Below are 19,215 nucleotides of genomic sequence, written 5' to 3' on the forward strand. Positions count from 1 at the left end.
TTGGAGCTATCAGTTGACTCTACCCCGCTTCAAAAAAGGGTTACACTGTCCTTCCCACTTCTCTTAAACCAGTTTAGACGGCGGAAAAGCCAGGGTTCCAGTTTACACGCCCATTCCTTTTATTTAAAAATTCCAAAAGGCACAAAAATAGACTTTTTAGGTAACAATATATATATATATTACTTAATATAGCATTTTTATAACAATAATTATTCCATCGTTTCCAATATTAGAAAAAGAAGAAAAAATACATGGGAAGCAGACGACCCAATATATATAAATACTATAAAATCTATTAGAATAAATAAAGTCGTCATAAATAAAGGGCCCATTGGCTTGGGGGTGGGTGGGTTTGGCAACAGCTCTGGCTACTTGCTTTTGGAGGGAAATTTGAGCACCAGGATTCCCCCTCAGGGGAGGCTCCAGTCATCACCAGCTGCTGGAACCTCAGAGTCTAGGAAAAATTGGGAGTGGGTAGTGGGGGTCTATTAGTCACAGCACATGATTCCAGGAGGCGAGATGTGGGCAGGGAAAAGGTTTGCTACATCTTGTTTTAAAGGACCCCAAAAAAACCCTCCACCCCCAACACCAGGAACACTGTCAGAGCTTGCACACTGGGGACCTGCCCTAGTGTGGGGTCAGGGAAGTGGGTTAATGCATTTTGGAAGGTGGGAGGAGGGCTGCTTGATTAAATTAAGGGCCCCCCAGGTCCCCACAGCCCCTGGGCCCATGTGGAGCCCACAGTATGGAGGAGATGGCCCCCCTTTAAGATCCAGCTGATCTGTACTCGGAAAACATTTGTCACTCAGAAACAGAGATGCGATTGAAGATGGGGAGTCGGCGGGGGACCGCAGGTGGTTGGGGTGGTCCAAAAACCCCTGCCTCGAAGACAGGTGAGTCAGAGCCCCCCAGGCTGCTACCGCTGCTGGCATATTCATCAGGGTCCGAGCCCAGGGAGTGTGCAGAGGGGCTCCGAGCCAGGCCACCCAAGGGCCCCCAGAGGCTGTTGCTGGGAGTGGCCCTCCGGCAGGAGGGGCAACAGGCTGGGGTGGGGTCCTTCCGGGGCATGGGGGTCCCAGGGGCGGCAGAGAAGGCAGAGGGTGAGAGGGGAAGGTCCCCAGGGGGTGGTGGCGGGGAACTGGAAGGCGAGAAGGAGCATGAGGACAGAGATGGGCCCGGCAGGCCTGTTGGTGGTGGTGAGGCCCTGCGGCCAGAAGGCAGGCCTGAGAAGCTGATGCTCTGGCGTAGCATGTGCGGCTGGCCAGGGGTGGCCAGGTCCTCATTGGGGTTGTGGATGAAGTGGCAGCGGGAACCATAGGGGCAGCGGCCCTGGAGGTAGAACTTGTGGCAGAGTTCCGTCTTGTACTTGGGGTGGCGACTGGCCTGGCGCAGCTCACCCAGGCCATGGGCAAACTGGCACTTAGCCCCATATCGGCAGCGCCCGCTCTCAGAGAAGGTCCGACACAGCTCAGTCTTGTAGCGGGACGAAGTGGCCGGGGTTGCAGTAGGTGAGGTGGGTGAAGGCGACAGTTCAGGGCCTGGGCGGGGAGCCAAAGGTGCAAAGCCTGGGGGTGGGGGCACCCAGCTGAAAGCGCGGCCCTCCACCAGGCTGGTGGAGCGGCTGGGCAGGCGAGGGGCGACCTCGGCTGGGCTAGAATCCGATGAGCTCAGGCTCCAGGGTCCTGAAGTGGCCCAGCCCAGGCTGGACTCCGTGCCTCCGCGGGTAGATGTCAGGTCAGGGCTCAGCGACAGGATGCTCTGCCCGGAAAGGGGAGGAGGGGGTTAAGACACCGAAAATGTAGGGTGACGCCCTGGCCCCGCCGCAGGGCATTTCAAGAGCTTGCCAGCCCGGTTTGTGGGCTCCCGGCCTGAGCACGATCGACCAGCAGAAACCCTTCAGTTCCATAACCAAATCAGGGAAACCGATTTGGAGGTTTAATGTTTAGCCATGGCTGAAGCCTACCCGAGGAACTTAGGGGTCCCGACTCTCCGATCCAGGCTAGAGCCCGGCTGGATAGAGATGGGGTTCCAAAGTTGGGGCACACCACTGCCCCCCGATCTGGCCCACGCATCCGGGTTCTTCAGTTTCACAACTGGAATATTTGGGCAAAGTTAACTCCGGAGCCCGGATCTCTTTGATTTGGGAGTTCTCTGACGGGTCAGGGAGTGAGGGAACATAAGCCGCTTCCCCCCACCCTCCGAGACTTCAGCCCTTGCAATGCCTCCCCGCAAACCGCACCCTCAGCAACTACTAGGTGTACGCCAGGTGTGGGAGTCACTTCCGCCCCTAGACAGCCCTAGCCTGACAAAAGTCTCCCAACGTTCCATCGCCACCCTTGTTTGGACCGAGACCCGGAGTCGTGGGTTCCGTTTTCGCCTCCAGAGAATCACACTGGTGTAAAGAGAGAGGCGGGGGCCCCGGGCCGGGTTGTGCGGCGCTAAGAAGCCCCAGTTTGAGAGGGCGGCCAGAGACTCGAAGTTTGCGGCGCCAGCGAACCGAGCGTGCGGAACCCGGGGGTGCCGGCTAGCCGGGGCTCACCTCGTAGATGGCGGCGAGATCCATGGCGGCGCGGGCGGCCTGTCGGCTGCGGAGTCGGCCGGAATTGGCAGCGCTGGAGTCGCAGGCTGCAGCCCGGCCCGAGAGCCGGCTTCTTAAAGAAATGGGGGCGGGGCCAGCGGGGGCGGGGCGCAGGGCGGGGCTGTGGGGGCGGAACCACAGGGGCGCTTCCCGGACTAGCACCCCCCGCGCTCCCCGGCCGACCCTGGACCGGTCCCCTTCCCCCCGGCCCCCAGCTACCACGCGCGTCTGAACGCGCAGTCGCGGGCCATGGGGATTGTCTGTCCAGGTTTCAGGGCTGGGGTTTGAGGCGCGGGGAAGGCCGGGTGGGGGGCGTGGAGGCGGAGGCATGGGCAGAGGCCGGGAGGCCGCGCGCGAGAGAAAGGACGGACAGACACGGGCCGGGAGACACACGGAGAGGGAAAGAGACAGAGTTACGGGGAGACACAGAAGGAGGGACACACAGGAAGAGGCATACCTAGAGAGGGAGAGACTGGGTAAAGAGGACAGGTGACAGAGACAATCTCAGACTGACAAATTCACAAATTCAGAGCCAGAAGCGGGACGGAAGGGTCAAAGAAAAAGGGGGGGGGGGGGAAACAAACAGAGGAACAGACACCCACAGAGGGACAGAAACATGGAGGATCAAAACAGGTCTGGAGAAGAAACCCAAGTGGCCGAGATCCGAAGTCCGGGACGGCCCTCTCGACCCCCGGCTGTGGGGTGGGCCCAGGATACCTGGTGCGGCTGGCTGGCCAGGGCCTCCTTTCCCAGTTCTCAGGGTCCCTGTAACCCCTCGCCTTAAGCCGACAGTGGCCTTTTTGGATGCCTGCCTTTGGACTGGGCACTGTCCAAAGCGCTTTACATACTCAATCATTATCGCCACTCGAGAGGTATTATGCCGGTTTACACATGAGGAAACTGGGCCTAGAGAAGTTCAATTACTCACCTAGTTCCCTAGCTAGTAAATAGCAGTGCCTCATACTAGGGCCTTAAATTATGTGAAGAAATTTGCCCTCTTGAGAAAACGCTTAAGGCTGGAAAGGGTAAGATCTTTCATTTTGGTGGAGTTGGAAGAAATGGGTCATTCCCCAACTGAGGGTTGGTTGGGACTGTTCTGTGCGTGCCTGAGTGAAAACCCAATCTTAAGATTTGGGAAGAAAACCTTTAAAGGGTTTTTGGGGATACGACTGCTCTGAGCGAAAATATGGGGGATGAAATCCTTGTCACCGAGCACCACCTGTAATGATGGAAAGTTCAGTCTTGCAAGCTGCGGGTGCAGGCGTGTGGCAAGGTGGGAGACATGCGGCCAGGCTCCACGCAGACTCTCCTCCCGCGAGCAGCGGGGGAATCCCTGAGCGGCGCTTTCTGCGCGGGGCCGCGGGGCCTTCCCGGGCCGGTCTCGTGAGCTGGGCGGCCACAGGCGGCCCTGGCACGGTTGCGGCCTCCCGCTCGTCGGTGACTCACTAGCAGGGGGCGGGGGAGAGGGGGCTTCCTGGAAGCCGTGACGGGGAGGCCCGGCCCGGACGCCGGGGTTCTGCTCCTGTAACCAGGGATCTTGTACCCTGTAAACAGAGCGTCTAGGACGCCGGGAAAGGGGGGGACGGGGGTGCCTGGGACTCGCTTTCAGGCCCGGCTCCAAATCCCGCTGCCGCTGGCAGGGCTAATGCGGGAAAAGTGGGTCCTGGCGTCCCCGGAGCCCGGATCGGCTCTGGCTGCGATCCTGGAGGAAGGATTCCAGTTTCGATTCCCGGGAGACAGGGCGCATTTCCCACCCCTGAGTCAGGTTGACCCCCCCCACCCCTCCCCCACCTGCTGAGTCATCGGCCTGAAGGCCAGGACGCCCGGGATATGGCCACGCATGAAGAGGTTGGAGGGGGCCCCTGGTCCGGACTTGGACCGACCGCCCAAAACACTGAAGTGCAGGCCCCAGGAGTCCGGCCCTCAGTCCCTCCTGGCTCAAATCCAGGGGTCCGGGTCCTCAAGCCACCTCCTCACTCAGACCCGAGAATCCGAACTCCCAGACTTCTATCGGACCCTAGTCTAAGAGGACCCCCAGACCCCTCTGTCAGACCGAAAATTTCAAGTCCTCAATTCCCTCCTCCCGCAGACCTAGAGGATGGGCTCCCATCCCCCACCCCAACCCCCGCCCCTACGGCCTGGGGCGTCCGGGCCCGGGAGGAAGTTCAAGGGAGGACTCCTCCCGGCTCCCCACGTAGCCAGCGGGAAAATCCGCGGCCCTAGCAGCGGCCGGGAATCCCCTCAGGAATGATGTTGGGGAAGGGGATGGCCGGGGTCCCCCGCCAGGGTGCGGGGGTGGGGTAGCGACAGGTCCTGGGTGAGAGGGGGAGGGGGCAAAGGGCGGAAACCAGAGAGGCTAAAAATACTGCGAGCACTTCCGGCTAGGGGGTGGGGAGCGGAGAGCAGTTTCCAGAAAAACAAGCGGGGACGGGAAACGCGGGGGTGTGAGAGCTGGGGCAAGCGTGCTGGGGGCTGTGTACTTGCAGCGCTTGTGTCTGGCCCGTGCGTGTGCCTGGCGTGACTGCGTGGGAGCCGGGTGTGACCGAGGGTGGGGCTGGCTGTGTGCGATTGCGTGGGCAGGTGTGGGACAACCTGTGAACATGTAGGAAGTTGTGTGAGTAGTGGGTGCACTGCAGGTGCAGGGTGTGTTCCCTGGCATGACTGGGTGAGAGTTCTGGTGTGTTTGGGTATACAGTTGGGGAAGTAGGTGTGCAACATGACTGTCTAGTTTTATGTGTGAGGGCTGCATGTATCCAGTCCTGCATGACATGACTGTGTGTGAATGGATGTGTAAAACTGCCTGTGTCTGTGTGATTGACTAGGCCATGTGTTTTTTTAACCATCACATCTGTGTAGCTCTGTACCACTCTGGAGTCTGAAGTGATTGTGTGTGTAACTCCTTGAAGGTGCCTGGATGAGAGTATGACTGTATGTGCCCTCTCGTGCATTTGAGGGTGCCCTGAACCTTGTATAACTATGTGTACAACTGTGTGTGTACGCCATTTGGGGATCTGGGCTGTGTGAGGGTATGACTGAAGGTCTGAATAAAAACAACTTTGAAATTCAATGTCTAAGTATCTGTGTGAGCAAGCCCCCATAGCTCAGTGTGTGTGATAATCAGGTGTGTGAATAGTGGCCGCTTGCATCTGTTCCCTTCTCTATAGGTGTCTGTGATTGTGCATGCATAACATGGTAGCACAGCGTCTGCATTCTGGATGCAGTTCCTCTGTGGCCCAGTCACAAGGCAGTGTGAAACTGATGAACTTTGTTTCCTGACGTCCACAACATGCGTGACTGGGAGGATGGCTGGTCATGCCCCCCTCTATACTCCTGTTCCTGTCCGCCTCTGTGGGCAGAGCAGATATCACACCCACACCTGAGAAGCCAGAGGCCAGATCTGTGCTTGGCCTTATCTGTCCCCTATGACTCTGCATTTGATAGTGTTGTTCTGAGGGCAGGACTGAGTCATGCCATGATGGGCAAAGTTGAGATGGGGCGAGAGATAGCGGGTTAAGTGGTGGTTAGAGGGTTATTTGTGTGTTTATGCGTTTGGGTTGTTCCACTGGAGAGTTTGTTTGTGGGAATGCCACTGGGTCAGGGTCCCTGGGAGCATTGGATGCAGTTCCTCTGTGGCCCAGTCACATGGTTGTCTTCTGCGGAGGAGTGGGGGGCCTTGGGTATCCCTACTGTCTGTTCTTTCCTGCAGTGTGGTTATACATCTGATGTACACTCCCTCCTCAGAGTGCATGGTTTCTCATCAAGCTGCAACAGTCTCCGAGTCCAATGGCTTAGTAAGCACCAAGTCCTCACCAAAGGCCTCTGTGATCTGCCTTGACTTTCTCTCCTCTCCTTTTCCAGTCCCCTCACTGAAGTCCACGATTCAATGTTCCATAAACATACCAGCACATCCCTACTTTCCTGCCTCCAGGCCTTAGCACTTAATTTCCCCCGCTCCCCCCCAATGCTCTTGTCTGATGTTCACGACTTATTTTCTCTTCTTTTTCAAATCTTTGTTCTGACATCACCTTACAGAAGCTTTTCTTGACCTCCATCGAGGATTTTAAAAAAATATTTAAAATGTCCTTATCTATTTAAAACATAATACCAAGAAAATATATGTGGCATCTATTTATAGACCATGATAATAGATACCCAACCTCATCTCAAACTTTTTCAGTAGGCAGTTTTCCATATCCAAGTCTCGTTATTTCTTGCTAGATTTATTCCCAAGTACCAACATTTTTGCTGTTACAAATTTCCACTTCTGATCTCACTTCTCTGTTCTATTTCTCTCCTTTAAACTTCTTTTTGATGTACTATGTTTTACTTTACCATGTTTATTTTCTCTCCCTAGAACATCAGCTTCAGGAGTGCAGGGATCTTTGTTTTGTCTACATCACACAGGGTCTCAGCCATACTAGATGCTCAATATTTGCTGAATGAACAGAGCCTCCTGGTGCAGATCTCCCATCACGTATGCAGTTGATGAACACACTCCCTCTACTGTGTGTCCTGGCTGTCTCCTCACCTCCACCTGCGTGCGCAGTTGCTGTGTGTGTAGGCCTACACATCTCCACCTGCCTCCAGTGTGTGCCCCCAGGGCAGTGCATTTTGTTGCACGCAGGGTTAGGTGATCCAATGTTAGGTGGAAATGTGACTTTATTTGGAGAGTTACTATGGTTTAAGGAGACATATATAGGTGTCAAGCTGAAAAGGGGTGGCATATGATGATCTGTTTTATGTGAACTTGGCTAGACTATATTCCCCAGTTATTCAATTACATGCTAATCTTGGTGTTGCTATGAAGGTATTTTGTAGACATCGTGAAAGCCCACGACTAGTTGACTTTAAGAGAAATTACTCTAGACAATGGGGAGGAGAGCTGCGGCTTCCTTGAAATTCCACTGGTGGATGGTAGCTTGTGCCGGAGAGTTCCCTTCCAAAGGCCTACCCTGTGCACCCTCACACTTCAAAGCAGGATGGAGAGAAGGGGGAGGAATTTCCTGGGCTGAACATATACACACATGGATACACTCCACAAGGCCTGGCCATTTTTCAGAACTTCTCTGTGGGGACGTGGGCTCGGGTGAATCAAAGAGGTCTCCATGGTCTGCGGTTTCCTTGTAGATGTGGGGTCCAGGACAGGAGGCCAACCAGTCCTGATGGGTGGGGACATGGGAACTAGGGCACAGAAGATGTTTGGGTGAGACAGTCCCACCAACCAAGCTGAGTCATTTGGGCCTTTCACATCCCAACAGCTGGACCTGGGCTGGTAGCCCCACCCTGTACTTGTCCAGGCCTGAAGGCCATGGCTGAGTTCCTGAAAGTTCTCCACAAATTAGGGAGCTTGGTGGGGTACTACCTTCTCAAAGCCCCCTCCCCAAGTCCTGCTTCCTGGAGCTGGGGCCCAGGCGCCTGGGTCCTTCCTCAGGACAAATGATTCACCCTTGCTGGGGCCTTTTCACTTCTCCTTTGGGGCTAAAAATACAGGGACCCAGGCATCCAGCTGGGCCAGGCCTTACCACAGATTGCACAATGGCTTTGTTCAAATGCTGCTGACGCAGGCCCTGGGTACGGGTGGGGCTTGGGGGCTTGAGTTGCTCCCCAACTAGGCATGCTGAGGTCAGGGCCTAGATCCCCACTGCTTCCCCTTTCTTGGGCCAGGGACACTAGGGGTTGGGCTCACTTGGGGGGTACTGGGGGAGTCTGTACTTGGCTGTGGCCTGGAAATGAAGCTCTTTCCTGTGGATGCAAGACACCCAGGAGTTCTGGCTCCCAGAATCCGGCCTCTTTCAAAGAGATGGAATTCCATTTAGGAGGTCGGAACAGAAGCAAAGGGAGACTGGGAGAGAGAGACAGGGAGACAGAACTACAAGGGGCAGAGACAAAGAAATAGCAGCAGAGAGGAGAGACAGGGTCAAATATAGACAGCCTGAGAGCCAGACAGACACATGCAGTAGAGACAGAAGAACAGCTAGAAAAAGGAGCACAGTCTCTTCCTAACCCCCAACCCCCAAGGAAGGATCGAGGGGCAATGGCCCAGCTAGGAATTTATACTAGGACCAGGTGGGGAGGTCCCAGGACAGAGGTCATCTTCACCACTCAGAATCCAAAGTCCATCCCTGGCAGGGGAGGGGAGAGGGGGCCCAGGCTGCGACTGGAGGCCCAGCCCTGCCCTCTACATACTGGCCTCTGCTGCCCCCTGCTGGCCCAAATGGGAAGAACAGTCAGAGACAAAATTGCTTTTGTTTAGGCCACTCTTCATTCCCCAAGCCTCTTTGACCCCCCAGCCTGCCTCATGCCCCACCGGGTCAGCTTACAGGGTGCCTCCAGGGCCTGGAGGTGGAGCTGGTATCTTGCCCGTGACCTTGTTGGCACAGTCCAGTAGGGAGGTGTGAATGTCCTTGGCACAGGCAATCTGGGCTTTGATGACTGCCAGGTACTGTGGGTAAGGCAGGCTATCAGGCTGTACCGCATCGGGCTTGGTGGCTGTGGGCACCAGCGTCGGAGAGTGCTTGGCGCTGTCGCAACTTTGCGACAGGCACTCGTGTGCCAGGCGCTGTGGGCGGGCAGGAAAGGGTGTGGCATGAGCCTTATTCCCAATATTCCCGACCCAGCCTGTAGGCTAACTGGGGGCCTGGGTAATCCCAAGGTCTTGGAGGCAACCCCTGGCCCTACTAATCACTTGTTGGGTGACCTTGGGCAAGTAATGATTCCTCTCTGAACCCTGTTTCTTCCTTGGAAACCTCCTTTGGAAAATGGGCTTAACAACCATTTCTGCCTACTTCATAAGGTGAAAACAGTCTGAGATATGGGATACAGACCCCAGCACAGTGTTTAAGTGCTAATTCACGAATGTTAACTACTATTATTACTACTCTTATGATTGAGTTGTCATGCCAAGCTTGAAATCTGTAGTGGCTTCTCTGGGGAAAGCACCTGCTCCCGGTTTTCCTCCTCCTTCTCTGGCTGCTTCTTCTAAGTGCTTCTTACTTTACCTTAAACGCAGCAATTCCTGGGTCCATTTCCTCTCACTCCTCATACTCTCCCAAGGTCATCTCTGCACTGATGATGCCATACGTGTCCCAGGCTCTGGCCTCCTCCTGGGATCATTCCTGGGATCCCTCATACCCTTCCCTACAACTGCTCTTCCTCCTCGGTCTTCGATTCAGGGACAGTCATGCCATTCCTGGACCTCATCCTGGAGACTTCTTCTCCCCTGACAGCCTGTCAGCTCCATAACCTGTACTCAAGGCCTCCTGATTATCTTTCCCACCTGCCCTTCCTCCCTTCTTCGTGGTCCTGCCCTGGTTGACTCAGTCCTAGCCCACCTGGATCCTGCCATGGCTGCCATGAGGGTTTCCATCTTCCAGTCTCAGTCTTTCTTACCCACCCACCATTTGGCAGCTAGAGGGATATTTTAAGAAAGTAAATGGGTCCATAATGTTCTTTTCTGTTTGGAATCCTCCATGATTCCCCAGTGCCCTCAGGGCTATGTTCAAACTCCAGCAAGCCCCATGGCTACCACACCACAGCCAAACTGAAATTCTTTAAGTTCCAAAAGGGGGCTTAAAGCACAAGCTGTTCCCACGTTTTGGAAAATGCTTCCACTACTACCAATCCTCTCAAACAGTGACTTTTCCTTCAAAACTCAGTGCAAAATAATGATGATGATACCATAAGTAACATTTACCACATGCTTCTCTCCCAGTTTCTTTAAATGTCTGTAACATTCTCTAGGACCCGTTTGCTAGTTAGCTCCACCTCCCACACAATTCAGGCTATTCAGCCAAGTCCCACCTTCCAAACAGATACATTTCCACCAATCAAAGAAAGCTTTTTCTCCCTCACTCACCCCCTGTCCAGCTGCTCGCCAATCCAGTCAAGTATTTAAAAATACTTAAAATATGTGTTAAGTATGTTACATGCATGATCATGCTGAGTCTTTCCCAAGGACTTTCCAAAGGAAGAACTAAGGGTCAGAGATGGTAACTGATGAACTGGGGAGTCAAACACAGTCAGTATGATTCTAGAAGCTGTACTCTTAGCCACTTGTACTTCTTAACACTTACCCCTCTTCACTCTTCCAGCCTCAGCTCAGCTGTGCTCTCCCCTAGGATCTTTCCCTGAGCCTCTTCCCCTCTCTCTTCCCTAGGCAGGATCAGGAGCCTTCTTTGGTCTTCGACATGCCCTCTGAGTGTTCCTCATTTTAACCATGACCCATGTGGCCGTGCCTCCCCCCATCCCAGCTTTGACCCCTTTGCCTGTGCCTCCCCTGTCCTGTTCCTGACCCCCCTTCCCTGTGCTCTCCCCAGCACACCCTTAACCACTCTGGAGTATCACTAGTTGGGATAGATTTGTCACTTCATTGGACTGAAACCTCTGTGAAGGCAAGAAAAAAAGGCAACACTGTGTCCCAAGTATAACTGGGCCAGAAAAGATACCCAGTAATTATGTGTTGATTAACCGAATGAAGGTTCCTGGGGTCCCTTGGAGAATGAGGCAGGGTTGTGGTCACCCAATGTATGGGAAGCCTCTTACCAGGCAGAGCTCCAGCTGGTCACAGAGCGCATAGAACTCCTCCAGGCACTTGTCAAAGCGCTGAATGGGTCCATCGCTGCTCTTTCTACAGCCCAGGAGAAAAGGGTGACTGGAGAATGGCTTTCCAATCTCTGGGACACCACCGTCTACACAACCAAGTATCCATCAAGAAATCAGGTACAGACCTAGAAGACCCAAGGCAGGGCCCAAGGAAGTGGGGCTTAAAGAGAGAAGGAAGTCTAGGCACTGGGGTATGAGTTACTAAGAATGGGGTGGAAATAGGACATTCCAGAGAATGGGGACTGCACTCACTGTCCGTTGTCAATGTTTGTGTTCTGAATCAAGTTCTGAGCAGCAACCTTCATCAAGGTCTAATTAAAAAGAATAAATAAAAGATGAAGAAACAGAAGGTGTAACCTTTGGTAGACCTACACGTCTTCTTAGGATCCACCCAATCTCAGACCTCCTCTACACATGCCACCTCCACTCCTGACGCTCCAGCGTAAATCCCGCTTTCATTCCTGTAGCAGTTAGCATCCGTATTTTCCAAGAGGCCCGCCTTCACCTGACGGTCTCACCACCAACCTCCCAGGCTCACTCGGCCTCCCTGACCCACCAGTCAAAATCTCTGTACAGACCAGTCCTCCCCTCAGGCTTCAACGACCGGAGCCCGGGCTCTCCTTTAAACTCCCTACCATTCGAGTTCCGGCCAATTCCAGGCTCAGCATCTGCACTGATCCCACCTCACGCTGTCAATCTGCGGATTGGCAGCAGATTGGATTCTGCCCAGTTCTCTTTCTGACCAAACAGCTCAGCGGCCCACCCTGCTCGTGGGCCGAATACCGCGTGCTCCTCGAAACTCCCGGCCAATCACCTGTAGACTCTCCTTCAGCTGCGGGATGAGCATCTTATAGCGTTGAACAGGATCAAAGTCCTGTTGCTGTTGCTGAAGGAGCCCACTCTGGGCAGGACCCACCAGCTGTGCCGGCGGCTGCGGCTGCGGCTGCTGCTGGGGCGCCGGCCCGCCAGCCGAACCGGGACCCGACACACCAGCCGCAGAACCTGCTGAAGCCTGCTGCTGGGGCGCAGCCATCTTCCTCGCTTAGCGCGCCGGAAGTGCGTCACATGCGCGTCTCTTCCAGTTTCTTTAAGTGTCTGTAACATTCCCTAGGACCTGGTTGCTAGTTAGCTCCGCCTCCCACACAATTCAGGCCATTCAGCCAAGTCCCACCCTCTACACTTAGAATCTCAATCACGACAAACAGACTGAGATACATTTTCACCAATCAGAGAGAGCTCTTTCTCCCTCGCTCCACCCCCTGTCCAGCCGCTCGCCAATCCGGTCGTAGGTCCGATCCGTACTCCATTTCCCCGAAAGCTTCGCGGCTTGGGGCGACCTGTCGGGTCCTCAACGTCCTGGCGGCAGTTGGCAGAGCCGGAACTGCGAGTCCGTCCTCCACGCTGCCTGCACATTTTTCTGCTTCTCGCCCAGAACTCTACTCGTCAGTCCACCTCCCCCCCCGACCCATTCTCTGCGGGAGCGGCGTCTGCGCGGGCCCGGCCTCGGATCAGGCGTCCGCGGAAGCCGGCACGCCCCTTCGCGTCTCCTTTCGCAGGAAGGACCCCGTTCGGGTCGCCGTCACCTCGTCGCTATGGCGCCCACTATCCAGACCCAGGCCCAGCGGGAGGATGGCCATAGGTAGGAGTCACACCGCTTTGCGGTTCCGCTTTCCTCTAGGATCTCTCCAGGTTTCAGTGAGGCAGGGGGTGGGGTGGGGTCGGGCGCCACTTTTTGCCTACGTCACCAGCGCCCAGGTCTGCCCGTGGCATCAGTCCCTCGACGTGAACTCCGTGACGTCAGGGGGCACTCACCTTTGAGGATGCGGGTGAGGTCTTCTTGAATGGGGAGCTGCCCCTTGTCATCGAACTCGGGGATTAAGCGCTTGGAGACTCTCCGAGAGGTACTGCGCTTAGATCCTTTCAATTAAGCGTTTGGAAAGCTTTCTTCCAAAAATAGAGTACCTGGTCCTTTTTATTAAAGCACTTAGGCATCCCTCCAAAGGGGATTGGACACTTGGTCTTGCTCACTGAGGCACTTGGGGACAGTTATTCCAAGACATTTAATTCCTGGCTTCTTCCATTAAAGTACGTGGAGATGTCCTTTTCAAAAGGCATTAAGCATTTGACACCAACCCTTCTCTTCCCTTTTAAAAGCTTGGAGAAGCCCCTTTCACTCTCCTGTCCATCCCATCTTCTCCATTTTTCTTCTCTCAATGTCTCTCTCTACCCCACCAGGCCCAATTCCCACCGGACTCTGCCTGAGAGGTGAGCCCCATTGTGCTTCCCAGGAGGGGTGGGCCAGTGGGAGTTGGGAATAGAAGTGGGGCAGCATAGACTCAGTTTTGAGTCTCTGTGTTCTTAGGTCTGGAGTGGTCTGCCGGGTCAAGTACTGCAATAGCCTTCCTGACATTCCCTTCGATCCCAAGTTCATCACTTATCCCTTCGATCAGAACAGGTGAGACTGGAGAGTAGAGGTTTGGGAACAGTTCTCTAGAATGAGATCCTCAGAAGGGGTCTGCCTGTGTTGTTAACTAATGTTCCCTCAGGGCCTAGAACAGTACCTAGCACACAGTAGTAGATGCTTAATAAATATTTGTTAATGAATGGAACAGTGCCTGAGTCTTTCCACTGGGGAGCCACTCTGGGCTCCAACATGTGGGCTCCTTCCTTCTGAATTCCTCACTGGAGCTTAGCCTTTAGGAACCGGGGGATGTGAGGGGTAAAGGTGAAATCAGAAAATCATAATGGACATGTCTCCCCACCCAGGTTCGTCCAGTACAAAGCAACTTCATTGGAGAAACAGCACAAACATGACTTACTGACTGAGCCAGACCTAGGGGTCACCATTGACCTCATCAACCCTGACACCTACCGCATCGATCCCAATGGTGTGTGGGGAGGGAGGGAGGGCCTGCTCTAGGTGAGAAAAAGCCACGTCTGTACTTCCATTATGGTTCTCTTGCCCTCATTTTCTCCTCTAGTTCTCCTAGATCCAGCTGATGAGAAGCTTTTAGAAGAGGAGATTCAGGCCCCCACTAGTTCTAAGAGGTAAGGAGGTGCTGAGGGGCTGTTGGGGGCTGGCTGAGATGGGATCTCCAAGCAGGAAAACAGAAGGAGCCTGATGTACCTGATCCACCACCCAGATCCCAGCAGCATGCAAAGGTGGTGCCATGGATGAGGAAGACAGAATATATTTCCACTGAATTCAACCGTTACGGTATTTCCAACGAGAAGCCTGAGGTCAAGTAAGTTGCAGCTGAGTAGGGAGGGTGTATACATTTCAGGTATATCTAGTGGTCCCTAAAGGCCACTCTCTTCATCCACAGGATTGGGGTTTCTGTAAAGCAGCAGTTCACTGAGGAGGAAATATATAAAGACAGGGACAGCCAGATCACAGCCATTGAGAAGACTTTTGAGGATGCCCAGAAATCGGTAACTGAGAAGGGACTGGCCTAAGGGGAGGCAGAAAAAAATATGACTCTAGAAGTCTTTTTCCTCCTCCTTTTCCTGTTTTTGGTCTCTGTCAGATCTCCCAGCATTATAGCAAGCCCCGAGTGACACCAGTGGAAGTCATGCCTGTCTTCCCAGACTTCAAGGTCAGATCCAGGGTGTGGGAGGCAGAGGGATAGCCACAGGAGGTGTGTGACAGTTAAATTGGCCTGTTCCAGTCTAACCTGTGTCCTCCATCTCCCAGATGTGGATCAACCCATGTGCTCAGGTAATATTTGACTCTGACCCAGCCCCCAAGGACACAAGTGGTGCAGCTGCACTGGAGATGATGTCTCAAGCCATGATCAGGTAAGTGACCTTGCTGGCAACCTTGGCCAGTTCCTCAGTTGCCCTTTGTTCTTACTCTTACTACTTCTCTTCTTCCCTCGACCAGGGGCATGATGGATGAGGAAGGGAACCAGTTTGTGGCCTACTTTCTGCCTGTGGAAGAGACACTGAAGAAACGAAAGCGGGACCAAGAAGAGGAGATGGACTATGCGCCAGATGATGTGTACGTGGGTTAGGTTTAGGGGATGAGAAATATGTCTTCTTTCCTTCCTCATAGGGAAGCAGTGGGGCTGACCCTGTACCTTTATCCTCAGGTATGATTACAAGATTGCTCGGGAGTACAACTGGAATGTAAAGAACAAGGCTAGCAAGGGCTATGAGGAAAATTACTTCTTCATCTTCCGAGAGGGTGATGGAGTTTACTACAACGAACTGGAGACCAGGTACCCAGCACACTCCCATCTCAGATTAGCCTAGGTCTGTACTTCTCAAGACCCTGGGGCGTGTGAGGGCCATCTTGAAGGTCATTTGTACCTAAGGAGTTGTCTCACTGAGATCAGCAGAAACCTGTTCATCCACCTGGGCTAGTCGTGTTTGTAACACAAGACCAGAAAGAAAATCTGTATGTAATGCTGGAAATGTTTAAAACCTTTGTGCGCGAGTAGACAACCAAGGTTCCCCTTATATTAAGGGTGTAGGGAAACCAAACTGGTACCTTGGGAGCTACCATCCTTCCCCTTCTCTGTCCCCAAACCCTGAGTTGTATCCCTTTCAGTCTTATTCAATCTGTGTTTACTCTGACCCAAACGCTGATAGGATGGTAAAGAACCAGGTCAGACCAGTTCCCTCACTGAGGAGGGTGTGTGTGTATGTGTGTGTGTACTTTAACCGCATCCTCAGCATTCCCCCACCCCCCAATCTCCATTTGCAGGGTCCGCCTCAGTAAGCGCCGGGCCAAGGCTGGGGTTCAGTCAGGTACCAATGCTCTTCTTGTGGTCAAACACCGGGACATGAATGAGAAGGAATTAGAAGCTCAGGTAATAAGCACCACTCTGCCCCAAACCACCAATGGGGGAGGGTAGCAGAGGGTAAGGAGGGGGACAGTGACCTGACAGTGACCCTTCCCTGTCTCAATCCTTCTGCTTCCAGGAGGCACGGAAAGCCCAGCTAGAGAACCATGAACCCGAGGAAGAAGAAGAAGAGGAAATGGAGACAGAGAAAGAAGCTGGGGGCTCAGGTAAAGCTGAATAGGCCAGTCCCTGGATGCTGGGAGGGTAGAAGGCAAGGAAACTGGGTCTCACCTCTGCTTGCTTTTACAGATGAGGAGCGGGAAAAGGGCAGCAGCAGTGAGAAGGAAGGCAGTGAGGACGAGCGTTCAGGCAGCGAGAGTGAACAAGAGGAGGGTGACAGGGACGAAGCGAGTGACAAGAGTGGCAGTGGTGAGGATGAAAGCAGTGAGGATGAAGCCCGGGCTGCTCGGGACAAAGAGGAGATCTTTGGCAGTGATGCAGATTCAGAGGATGATGCTGACTCCGACGATGAGGACAGAGGACAGGCTCGTGGCAGTGACAATGATTCGGACAGTGGTAGTGAAGGAGGTGGCCAGCGGAGCAGGAGCCGCAGTGCCAGTCCCTTCCCCAGCGGCAGTGAGCACTCAGCCCAGGAAGATGGCAGTGAAGCAGCAACTTCGGATTCCAGTGAAGCTGACAGTGACAGTGACTGAGTCCCAAGGCCTTTGGGGCTGGTGCAGATACCATTATGAGGAGGAAGGTACTTTTCTACTGGCCTGTGAGCCCTTCACTTTGTTCATTCATTCTTTTTTCTCCAAACCTTTGCTGTTAATAAAGCCAACTTCTCTTTACTTCCCCTCCCAGCTCCTATGGTTTCATTCCACCCAAGTTCCACATCCCAGGTGTTCAAGTTCAGGTTAAAGCATAGAAAGTGGAAGGCCAAGAGGCAGGACCCCTGGGCTTTCTGTTAAATGTAGCATAACAAAGGTCAGAATCCTGTTTTGTTTTTGTTTGTTTCTTTTTTTTTTTTGTTCCAAAGAAGCCCAGACCATTAAACAAGTGAAACTCCAACAAATAAGTCTTCTCCAACAGCGAGAAAAACTGTACAGTTACTCAAAGCTGATTCTGCCAGTGGGGATGGGGATAGACGGGGAAGGATGACATCATGGTGGGGAGCAGGGTTTAGGGAGGAGGCTGGAGCAGGGAAGGGTCAAGGTCCTGCCCATCAGAGTGGGGCCGCCTGCGTCCTGCACACTCTGCTGTCAGGTGGGGGTTGTGGGTGGGCCAGCTCTTGCCTCCCTTTGTTGGGGAGGGGATGTCCCTCACCATCTCCCAGTGCCAGGCAGAGCCAGCTCATCCTAATGGGTAGTGACAGAATGGGACTCGCTGGGGAAGGGGGGGAGGAGGTGATGGTCCCATAAGAGGGACAACCTGCTGATTCCAAATGAGGTGGCCCCTGTCCATCCCACTTCCCGAGGCTTGCGGGAGGGGACTGGAGAAGCCCTGGGAGTTTGAGGAGAATGAGCAAAGGCACAGAAACATGGAGGGGCCGGGGTGGGGGACTTGCATAGGTTGATGAGTGTGCAAGAGGTACATAAATAAACCTGACACCCCACCCAGCCCGGCACTGGGAGAGGAGGTGGGGACCTGGAGGCAGGTCCCCGGGGCCACCCCCAACCCCCTGGCTTCCTCCCACTCCCTGGGCTCAGAGCTGAGGGAGGTCCACAGACCAGGAGGACAGAGGCAAGAAGGTCTGGGGATGGGTGAGAGTGCAGGGAGGGTGGTGGTTTTAAAATTTTTTTTTTTTTTGGTTTTTTGTTTTTTCCCAACATTTTGTATCTTTAATAACATACACAATGGTTACCAGCCATATTCATAACAAAAGTTATTCATAAAATGTATCTAAAAATAACATTTTTTTTCCTTTTCGGTGTGAAAAGCTTGAGAATGTCCCAGTGACGTGGGGTGAGTTGAAGAGGAAAAGGGGGCTGGAAAAGGGGGACCCTGGCTTCCCCACAGTTTGGACCCCCAAATCCATTCCCCTCCACCTGGTCCCCAGCACAACCATTCAGTAGGAACAGGGACCAGAGGGTCTGTATGATACCAGGGCTGGGACAAATCTCTGGGCTATGATATAGTGTTCCACTTAAGTGAGGTCATGACATCATGGAGGGGGGTGGGTGGTGGTAGAAGAAACCAAAAACAAAACAATACCCTTTCCCTTATTCCTTACCCCCAAGTCTCTCACCAGCCAAACCTGGGAGTGGAGAGGGATGTGTGTGGGTGGGAGAGGGGGACGTTAAGGCAACAGACTTCCTGACCTCACTGGCTGCCCTGGCTCCCCACCTTCAACCTCTTCATCTAGAGGAGCCAGGGCTATAGGGAAATGGGGGTGAGGGGGATGGGCTCGAGGGATCTGGGGGAGGAGGCTCTGCCCTCTCCCCTCATAAAATTCAGGTTCCCCCTGCCACTGTCTTGGCTCAGAGAGAGGCCTGGGGATTGTAAAAATGAGAGGGAAGATCAGAGAGAGAAAAACCGTTAAGAACTATATAAATATGTGTCTTAAATAGGCCTAAGAAATTAATTGTAGAGAACCTCTGATAAACAGGGTGAAAGAAGGTGAAAGAGGAAGGTAGCTCCTGTCCTCAGGAATGGGAAGGGGAAAAGTTGAAAAGGAGAGAGAGGGGTTCCTCTCCTCAACCCCCCTCTTCTCCCCAGCTCTTCTCAAATAATATGCCAGGGAGCAGGTTATTTACCCTGCTTATTTATCCCCAAGTTGTCAAATGTTTCTGAGCTGGCTCCACATGGGAGTGGTCAGTTTGCCTCTAGGGCTGTTTGCTCCCTTGGGGAGGGGCAGTTGGTCAGTGGTCTGCAGGAGGCAGGGATGGGACTGGGCCAGGTGAGGGTCAAGGATGGGAAAGAGAGGAGTAGGCAGTCTGGCCAGTCCCTGCCTCCCCTTATCCTATCCTGGCTGCCTAACTCTCTCCCCCAGCCTTAGCAAAGATCTCTCAACAGGCCTGGGAGTGAGCAAGGCATGTGCCAATGTTAAAAGTTAAAAGGATGAGAGAGTAGAAAAATATTAGAATGTATAGCTGAGCCAGCCCACCCTCTCGCTGTCGCAGAGAATCCCGATGGGGGTTGGTCCCCGCCCGCCGCCCAGGGAGCCTATGGGTGCGCTGGGCTGTGGGTCCTGTCAGATGGTGGAGGTTTTGTCTGTCCCATCTGTGGTGAGAAAGGGAGGAAGGGAGG

The 19,215-nt window shown here is 53.7% G+C and overlaps 4 protein-coding genes across 8 annotated transcripts in view; 1 reads left to right on the forward strand and 3 right to left on the reverse strand.

Annotated features, from left to right (window-relative positions):
- Positions 1-101: 101 nt before the first annotated feature.
- Positions 102-2,643, reverse strand: ZFP36 (ZFP36 ring finger protein). Its single transcript, XM_077131897.1, has 2 exons — positions 2,540-2,643; positions 102-1,758 (listed from the first exon to the last, which is right to left on the reverse strand). The coding sequence occupies exons 1-2, from the start codon at positions 2,561-2,563 to the stop codon at positions 802-804; spliced, it is 981 nt and encodes a 326-aa protein (XP_076988012.1). The 5' UTR covers positions 2,564-2,643; the 3' UTR covers positions 102-801.
- Positions 2,644-8,821: 6,178 nt separating this feature from the next.
- MED29 (mediator complex subunit 29) lies at positions 8,822-12,595 on the reverse strand. Of its 2 annotated transcripts, none has more exons than XM_077131906.1 (4): positions 11,994-12,595; positions 11,432-11,490; positions 11,120-11,204; positions 8,822-9,067 (listed from the first exon to the last, which is right to left on the reverse strand). In XM_077131906.1, exons 1-4 carry the CDS (start codon positions 12,210-12,212, stop codon positions 8,840-8,842), a joined length of 591 nt encoding a protein of 196 aa, XP_076988021.1. In that variant the 5' UTR covers positions 12,213-12,595; the 3' UTR covers positions 8,822-8,839. The 2 variants fall into 2 exon arrangements, with proteins under 2 accessions (XP_076988021.1, XP_076988020.1); XM_077131905.1 differs by having other exon boundaries at positions 8,822-9,137; positions 11,994-12,256.
- On the forward strand, positions 12,462-16,817 carry PAF1 (PAF1 component of Paf1/RNA polymerase II complex). The gene is made up of 14 exons (XM_077131904.1): positions 12,462-12,818; positions 13,415-13,444; positions 13,542-13,634; positions 13,946-14,067; positions 14,161-14,227; positions 14,323-14,424; positions 14,506-14,611; positions 14,707-14,775; positions 14,874-14,977; positions 15,063-15,179; positions 15,271-15,399; positions 15,888-15,993; positions 16,106-16,193; positions 16,276-16,817. Exons 1-14 carry the CDS (start codon positions 12,772-12,774, stop codon positions 16,677-16,679), a joined length of 1,584 nt encoding a protein of 527 aa, XP_076988019.1. The 5' UTR covers positions 12,462-12,771; the 3' UTR covers positions 16,680-16,817.
- A 1,021-nt stretch (positions 16,818-17,838) lies between these two features.
- SAMD4B (sterile alpha motif domain containing 4B) overlaps positions 17,839-19,215 on the reverse strand; it is a 42,066-nt gene continuing 40,689 nt past the window's right edge. For all 4 annotated transcript variants that reach the window (XM_077131902.1, XM_077131900.1, XM_077131903.1 and 1 more), the window contains one exon: positions 17,839-19,188. In XM_077131902.1, coding sequence (XP_076988017.1) covers positions 19,160-19,188 — 29 coding nt within the window. In that variant the 3' untranslated portion in view covers positions 17,839-19,159. The remainder of the gene's footprint in view (positions 19,189-19,215) is intronic.

Source organism: Tamandua tetradactyla, chromosome 16, assembly GCF_023851605.1.
Source record: "Tamandua tetradactyla isolate mTamTet1 chromosome 16, mTamTet1.pri, whole genome shotgun sequence".
Lineage (NCBI taxonomy): Eukaryota > Metazoa > Chordata > Mammalia > Pilosa > Myrmecophagidae > Tamandua > Tamandua tetradactyla.

Excerpts from the sequence above, each read along its gene's own strand:
- ZFP36 (XM_077131897.1), bottom strand. The coding sequence starts at position 2,563 with ATGGATCTCGCCGCCATCTACGAG. Across the intron at positions 1,759-2,539 it reads ATCTCGCCGCCATCTACGAG|AGCATCCTGTCGCTGAGCCC; the intron begins GTGAGCCCCGGC and ends CTTTCCGGGCAG.
- MED29 (XM_077131905.1), bottom strand. The coding sequence starts at position 12,212 with ATGGCTGCGCCCCAGCAGCAGGCTTCAGCAGGTTCTGCGGCTGGTGTG. Across the intron at positions 11,491-11,993 it reads AGCTGAAGGAGAGTCTACAG|ACCTTGATGAAGGTTGCTGC; the intron begins GTGATTGGCCGG and ends CTTTTTAATTAG. Across the intron at positions 9,138-11,119 it reads ACCAGCTGGAGCTCTGCCTG|CGCCTGGCACACGAGTGCCT; the intron begins GTAAGAGGCTTC and ends GCCCGCCCACAG.
- PAF1 (XM_077131904.1), top strand. The coding sequence starts at position 12,772 with ATGGCGCCCACTATCCAGACCCAGGCCCAGCGGGAGGATGGCCATAG. Across the intron at positions 13,445-13,541 it reads CACCGGACTCTGCCTGAGAG|GTCTGGAGTGGTCTGCCGGG; the intron begins GTGAGCCCCATT and ends CTGTGTTCTTAG. Across the intron at positions 15,400-15,887 it reads TACAACGAACTGGAGACCAG|GGTCCGCCTCAGTAAGCGCC; the intron begins GTACCCAGCACA and ends CTCCATTTGCAG.